Source organism: Squalius cephalus, assembly GCF_949319135.1.
Source record: "Squalius cephalus genome assembly, chromosome: 8".
Classification (NCBI taxonomy): Eukaryota; Metazoa; Chordata; class Actinopteri; order Cypriniformes; family Leuciscidae; genus Squalius; species Squalius cephalus.
This window is the reverse complement of record NC_137129.1, coordinates 26,883,588-26,891,717: the sequence shown is the minus strand read 5'-3', so window position 1 is coordinate 26,891,717 and position 8,130 is coordinate 26,883,588. Positions and strand designations below refer to the sequence as shown.

Sequence of the window (8,130 nt, the reverse complement as noted above, 5' to 3'; positions counted from 1 at the left end):
CGATTGCGTCATAACCAAGCGACTCTTTGTCGCACATTAGAGAGATTACCGTATGGACAGGAGGAGAAGCTCGCTGGCAATCGGGGGGACGTAGAGGCAAAATGACAATATAATTAATCAGAATACCTAGCAAAAGTTGATCCTGCTCCATGCTCATGGACAATTCCTACTCACACTCTCCGTCTCTGCAAGATTCGGAAGGGAATGATTCAGATTTCTCTTGGCACAGCTACTAGAAGACAGCAAGGGGCAACATTCTCATCTGAAAAATGAAGCCTACCCGGAAGTGCGAAAAACTGCAATACATCGAAAATCCGCTAGGGGAAGGTCCCAAAAGGGAGCAAATGTCCATAGCCCCCATGTTAAAATGTCCGTTTTCACAGCATAAAATCATGTTTTTACAGGTTGGTCCCATGGACTTTTATTGGATTTTTCGATAGGTTCCGAGTGCCTGACAACGGCGAGGGTAGTGAATTTTTTTCTAACTCGTTAGTTTAGATAGTATTTAGATATAAAATGTATGACAATAAGGGCGTGGTTAACTTTGATTGACAGCTTGATTGACAGCTGAAAGGCAGCGCCACGGAGAATGACAACATAAGAAGCGCCATTTTTTAATACAGTTGACATATAATACTACTGTTTCTGTATCATGAAATGTAGTTTTAAGAGTTTTTCAGGCGAGAATGTAGTTGTTTAAAGCTCAAATCTGTGGTTTATTTATAAAGATTTATGAAAATTGTATCCAGTTGTGAGATCCAGCGATGACCGGGAGCTCAGCGCGATGTACCCCGCCTGGAACAGTCTTTCATCGGCTTGACGGTCTGAGGTTTGCCGCTGACTCTGGCGTCTCTGTAGTGGTTAAACATGAGATATAATTCGTCTTGTCTATATCTAACGGGCGATCTCTGGTCTCGTGAATCTATAATTTGTTCCCTGGGCAATCGTTTTGACTGAGGGGAAGTTTCATAACTTTATAAGCTATATTTAACTTGTACCGTTATATGGTTAGACTAGATCGAGCGCATGACTTTTTATGTTTGACTGAATTGTTTGCTTTATTTGTATAGCTTCTTGTAACTTTACCTTTTACTTATACTTTTATAATAGCTAATATTGATAAAACTGAAATTTAACAAAAAGAGACTGGGTTGAGTTTTGTCATTTAAAATTTTAATACAACGAATATGATCTGTAATGTTGTTTACTGCAACATCTGTTGTTTAGTACAAATGCACATATTGCCTGGACCATATTAAAATGTTTAATATTTTTATATTATATTTAAAACGAAAAGAGGCAGGTTTGTGTTTTATATTTCGTTTTGTTATAAATAGGCAAACGTTATATGCAGTGAATATAATCAATACGCGTTGCCTGAACCACATTTGTGTGGCTATAATGTTTAAGATTTCTTTAAATGAAAACGAAAAGAGTTAGTATGGTGTTTTATAACATATTTCGTTGCCTAAAATATACACAGAGATAACAGGAGCAGCACAGCGAGCTGAGTGACGCGCGCTGTGTTAGAAGGTGGGCGGGGTTAGGATTTCCCAAGATTTTCCAAGATGGCGCCGCCCATACCCCCCATAAACGGCTTCAAACCAAGGGGCAACATTCTCATCTGAAAAATGAAGCCTACCCGGAAGTGCGAAAAACTGCAATACATCTAAAATCCGCTAGGGGAAGGTCCCAAAAGGGAGCAAATCTCCATAGCCCCCATGTTAAAATGTCCGTTTTCACAGCATAAATTCATGTTTTTACAGGTTGGTCCCATGGACTTTTATTGTATTTTTCGATAGGTTCCGAGTGCCTGACAACGGCGAGGGTAGTGATTTTTTTTCTAACTCGTTAGTTTAGATAGTATTTAGATATAAAATGTATGACAAATAAGGGCGTGGTTAACTTTGATTGACAGCTTGATTGACAGCTTAGGCTGCGCCAACTGGAGAATGACAACATAAGAAGCGCCATTTTTTAACACATTTGAAATATAATACTACTGTTTCTGTATCATGAAATGTAGTTTTAAGAGTTTTTCAGGCGAGAATGTAGTTGTTTAAAGCTCAAATCTGTGGTTTATTTAAAGATTTATGAAAATTTTATCCAGTTGTGAGATCCAGCGATGATGACCGTGCGCTCGGCGCATGTATCCCGCCTGCAACAGCTTTTCCTCGGCTAGTCGTTCGCCGCTGACCCTGGCGTCTCTCTAGTGGTTAAACATGAGGTATAATTCGTCTTGTGTATATCTAACGGCGATTTTTGGTTTTGTGAATCTATAACTTGTTCCCTGGCCAATCGTTTTGGCTGAGGGGAAGTTTCATAACTTTATAAGCTATTTAACTTTACCGTTGTATGGTTAGACTAGACAGAGCGCTGACTTTGTATGTTTGACTGAATTGTTTGCTTTATTTTTGTATAGCTTCTTATACCTTTTACTTATACTTTTATAATGGCTAATATTGATAAAACTGAAATTTAACAAAAAGAGACTGGGTTGAGTTTTGTCATTTTAAATTTTAATACAACGAAGATGATCTATAATGTTGTTTACTGCAAAATCTGTTGTTTAGTACAAATGCACATATTGCCTGGACCATATTAAAATGTTTAATGTTTTTATATTATATTTAAAACGAAAAGAGGCAGGTTTGTGTTTTATATTTTGTTTTTTTATAAATAGGCAAACGTTATGTGCAGTGAATATAATCAATACGCGTTGCCTGAACCACATTTGTGTGGCTATAATGTTTAAGATTTCTTTAAATGAAAACGAAAAGAGTTAGTATGGTGTTTTATAACATATTTCGTTGCCTAAAATATACACAAAGATGACCGGAGTAGCACAGTGACGCGCGCTGTGTCAGAAGGTGGGCGGGGTTAGGATTTCCCAAGATTTCCCAAGATGGCGCCGCCCATACCCCCCATAAACGGCTTCAAAACCGTTCTTCAGAAAGTCAATGGGTGACGTCACAGACGCTTTGTCCATATTTTTTACAGTCTATGCTTCAAACCCGTTCTTCCGAAAGTCTATGGGTGACGTCACAGACGCTTTGTCCATATTTTTTACAGTCTATGGAAGACAGACGGGTTGCTCGTGGTCCGTGTAACGCTTTGCTCGGTTTGAGTCTGCGCGTCAGGAAAGGAAGTGCTAAGAAATCGCTAAAAATGGGCTTCACTTGTCTCAATTGAGTTCCAATGGGGTCGCTGTGTCCATTTCTTTTACTGTCTATGGGAAGGATACATAAATGGACACTTAAGCCGCGTTTCCACCGCAATTACCAGGAACTATTTGTCCCAGGAACTTTTTTCATAGGAACTTTTTTTGCCCCAGACCGGTTGCTTACTGCGTTTACACCGCGGTCTAAAGTACAGGGAAGATTATGTAAATTAGTCTGGTGACGTTGAACTGCGTGCCACTGCTCCTCCCAGTCTGCGACGGACAGGAAGCGCGTTTGTTTTGAGCGCGTTTTAAGTATGGAGGAGATTCAAGCTGTGCTGCTTTTGTGTGTGATCTATTGGTTTACTAACGAGGTAATGAACAAAACGGCAGAAAAGAGACGAGCACTAATACTAAAGCGTATTCAGAAAGCTCGTAATGCTAGATATAAAAGTAGACAACGTTTGTTATCAGCTATAGCGGACATTGACCGTGAGATGGATGGGACGAACGCGCGCCATCGGGCAGAAAGAACAAGATTGGTAAGAAATTAATCCATCAAAATGAACAAGAGTTGTGAATAATGTTATTATCGATTACATCAACTTATTTTTTGCAACTTTTGTGTGTTTTAGATATGGGAGTACTATCGAATGCGTCGTGTTTCGCGATCGGTTTGGATACACACTAGAACAACAGAATGGTGGGACAGCGTGGTTCCAACTTTCACCGAAGCACAGTGGATAAAGAATTTCCGGATGTCTAAGGATACTTTTCTGTACCTCTGTCGTCGATTGCAACCCGAACTGGAGAGACATGACACAAACTACCGACATTGTGTACCCATTCAAAAAAGAATCGCCATTGCACTGTGGAAACTTGCGACCAACTCAGAGTATAGAAGCATCTCTCATTTATTTGGAGTCGGAGTTGCTACTGTGTGTCACTGTGTTCACGATTTCTGCTCATCTGTTGAGAAGGTACTCATGCAAGAAGTTATCCAGTTACCAAACAGTGAAAAGTTAAAAGAAATGGCGACGTATTTTGAGTGCAGATGGGGTTTGCCTCAGTGTGTAGGTGCAATTGATGGATCACACATCCCCATTCTTGGACCAGAGGAGTACCACACAGAGTACTTCAACCGAAAGGGCTGGCATTCGATCATCCTACAGGCTGTTGTGGACGGAAGAGGTCTCTTTTGGAATGTTTTTTTAGGAGCGCCAGGTAGCCTGCATGATGCCAGAGTGCTGCGTTTGTCAGGATTGTGGGACCTAGTGGATCGGGGTTTGTTACTACCTGATGTAACCAAGAACATTTGTGGACATGATGTAGGGTACTATGTCCTTGGTGATGCAGCCTATCCTTTGAAGAGCTGGCTGATGAAACCTTTCACAGACAACGGACGACTGACACCCCAACAACTTGTGTACAACCATAAAACAAGCAGAGCCAGGGTGGTGGTTGAGAATGCTTTTGGCAGACTAAAGGGCAGATGGAGGTGTTTGCTAAAACGAAATGACTGCAATACACACAAGGTCAAATCCCTGGTGATAGCATGTTGTGTTCTTCATAACCTCTGTGAAATGAATGGTGATGAGTTCAGAGAAGAATGGGTTACGGGTACATTCAACCAGCCTGATGGGGCACTGTCATCCACTGTAGAGGCCGAGGGTCTAGATGCACGTACAGGTCTAATGAAGCTTTTGACTACAATGTAGTAAACTGCAGTATCACTGGTTACACACCAGAAAGTTTTTTTTTTTTGGTAAGGGAAAAATAACCTTCAGGTGCTGTAATGCGCCTTTTTTTATGCTGTATACACCTGTTGTACATTGTTTTTGCTTTGTAACACTTTTTTTGTAAATAAAAATGATTACTTCTGAATCATGCTTTGGTTTTAATTTATTGTTATCACCTTCTGTTTACAGGGGAAACTTGAAAAATTTGAATAACGTGCAAAATTGTTTTTCAGTAATTAACTAAGCTGTAAGCCATAGTCATAATTATAACAGGCTTGAAAATCTCTCACCTTGCATGTAATGAGTCTATATACGAGTTTCACCTTTAAGTTGAATTACTGAATTCAACTGAAAAAGTTGAATAACTTTTGCACAATATTTCTAAATTTGAGTTTCACCTGTATATTTGGCTGTCAAATATAAAATGTAATTTCATAAGTGACTTAAATTACCTACACTTTGCTTATTTTAACCTGTGCACTTTCACCGGAAATGTTTTACATTTAACCAGCACTTCAAAACCTTACCGTAAGAGCTAAAATTACCATGGAGATGAAAAGGCACTTGATCTCAAAGTGACATTTTACAAACTTTATTTAACACAAGGCAAGTACTGCTTACAAAATATAATTTGAAATAATTTTTAAAATACAATCATGTGAAAAGAAATAAATTACGAGAACAGTAATATATTGTGTAAAGAAAAACAAATACAAATGTATTTTTGAATGACTGGGCAAACTGTCCAACGGACAGAAACCCGGCCCTCTGCAGGAATGCAAACAATATATAAAAATTAGAATTGTGCAAATAAAAATAAAAAATGCAAATGTACAATTTAAAGTGCAATCTCAGAGTTCAAGTGGCTACTTTTTGAATGACTGGGCAAACTGTCCAAGAACAGACAGAAACCCGGCCCTCTGCAGGAATGCAAACAATATATAAAAATTTGAATTGTGCAAAAAAAAAAATGCAAATGTGCAATTTAAAGTGCAGTCTGAGTTCAAGTGGCTACTTTTTGAATGACTGGGCAAACTGTCCAAGAACAGACAGAAACCCAGCCTGAAAGTCCCTCTGCTGCCGTCTGCTTTCTTCAGCTTCCGACTGCAGGAACGCCAACTCCTGCCTCCTCATCTCTCTTTCCTCAGCCTGGCTCTCAAGTAACAGCTGCATATATTTGTCACGCTGTTCTTGTCCAAGCTGCAGGGCGGTCCGGTTAGAATCTTCCATGTCCCTCAGCACATCAAGGAAGTCACAATCCCTTTTCCTCTTCCCTAAGTGCAGAAACACATGACAATAAATACACAAGCCCACCCTGAAAACAATAAAATACTTATTTTAAGTGTTTTCACTACAAAATCTTAAATTTGAAACTTATGTTGGGCCATCATGCTCCATATTTTTATCATGGACCATTTAAGTTTGCAATCAAAAAAATAACACAATGACCCAAAACCATTAGGATTACAATTAGGTCAGTTTTGAAAAGGGGTGTAACATATCACGATACAGTGTTATTGCGATACTCCCAAGACATATGATGAAAGGTTAACAAAAAATGTACTGTTGATTAAAATGCTAACTTTGATATTACATTGTGGGTTTAAATGAATAAGCTTGGACTTGGTGCTTGTAACCCAAGGACAATTGAGACACCAGAATAAAAATATTCATGATTCTGAAGCTGAAAATACAGAATTATTTTAGACGAATATGCTTAACATTGGTAACATATAGATGTTTGGCATTATCAGGACCCACAAATATCCCCCCATTGCATTATATTATACATTAATCTCAACATCATTTTAATGTAGTACTGACAACTAAAACTCTGAAAACCTGATTTTTTTTCCTCACAGTTTTTTTTATTTTGGGTGAACTATCCACGATACGTATTGTTGCATTTTTGTATTGCAATATATTGTTGCACGATATATTATTACACCCCTAGTTTTGAAGTATATTTTTATCAACAGACAACGTTGTTTAATACCTCGTCGTGTGTGTGTTTCGGCGGAAGACATGGGATGAGGGCTACTGGTGATTGCTGGGGAAAACACGCTGGTCTCTGTTGCCTGCACATCGGGGCCATTCATTTCATCTGTAAAAACACGTTGAAAAAAGTTAGTTTGTTTTATCACTGCAACGAGTTTAAGACGATAATATTTATCATGTACATGTGTAATAATTTACCTTCAACCGACTGGTCCTCAGATTCATGAATGGATTCCAAAAATGAAATTGCAGAGTCTTTTGTCACCGCTGCTCCAGAAAATGCCGGCCTGTGTCCCAACAACGCGTCCAGACGGTCAAACCACTTGTTAGTCCGCCGATCGGATCCGCTTCTATTGTTGTGATCCTTGACTTTTTTGTAGTCTTGTTTTAATTTTTTTAACTTCTCTCTGCACTGTTTTCCAGTGTGAACAATGCCCAGCTCGTATAACCGACTCGATATTTTGAGGTAAACCTTTTCATTGCGGATTGCCGTTTCCAGTTCCCGCTGGATTTCTTCTTCCGCAAATACGCTTATTAAAGCCTGGACCTCGTCGTCGGTCCAGCGGTCGTATTTTTTGGTAAACTCCATATTCATTTCCAGACAACTCTTTACTGCACGAAGCCAGGAAGTGCGATTTTTAAAAATGGCGGCTAAAATAAAATGCAGCGTGGATTCAACCAATCAAATGTGACGTGAGCTCAACCAATCAGCATGTTCAGCGCACAAGTCCCACCCCGAAAGTTCCTGAACTCTGAAAAAGTACTACCTCGCCAGCAGGGACTTTCTGGGGGGTAAATTTTTACCCGGAACTTCATTTAGACCCTGGTTCCTGCGGTGTAAACACACCGAGTACCACCCCAAAGTTCCTAGTTCCTGGGGAAAGTTCCTGCGGTGGAAACGCGGCTTTAGCGGACTATCCTACCCCATAAGTCATCGCGCGTAGGTGACGACAGCATTTTTATAAAAAAAAAAATGACGGCCGAGATTTCGCTGGTGGACGGCAAATTCACATTGAAATGTAAGTATTATGTTTTCATTTACTCAAATAGCTAGTGAAACCACAGTTAAAAGCCACAAGTTTTTCTTTTTATAAACTTCATCTTAACTCCATCACCATTGCGTGGCTTCATTTGTCAGGTGGTCTGAGGCAAAACTTGTGCTAATATTAGTTTAATAATTGTTTCAGGGAGCAAGAAGCAGACAGCTCAATTTATTAAACTGCAATTAAAAAA

General features: G+C 39.3%; 1 protein-coding gene across 1 annotated transcript; it reads right to left on the bottom strand.

Annotated features, from left to right (window-relative positions):
• Positions 1 to 3,691: 3,691 nt before the first annotated feature.
• Positions 3,692 to 7,794, bottom strand: LOC307163240 (uncharacterized protein). Its single transcript, XM_079879245.1, has 3 exons — positions 7,096 to 7,794; positions 6,896 to 7,003; positions 3,692 to 6,173 (listed from the first exon to the last, which is right to left on the bottom strand). The coding sequence occupies exons 1-3, from the start codon at positions 7,490 to 7,492 to the stop codon at positions 5,911 to 5,913; spliced, it is 768 nt and encodes a 255-aa protein (XP_079735371.1). The 5' UTR covers positions 7,493 to 7,794; the 3' UTR covers positions 3,692 to 5,910.
• Positions 7,795 to 8,130: the final 336 nt, after the last annotated feature.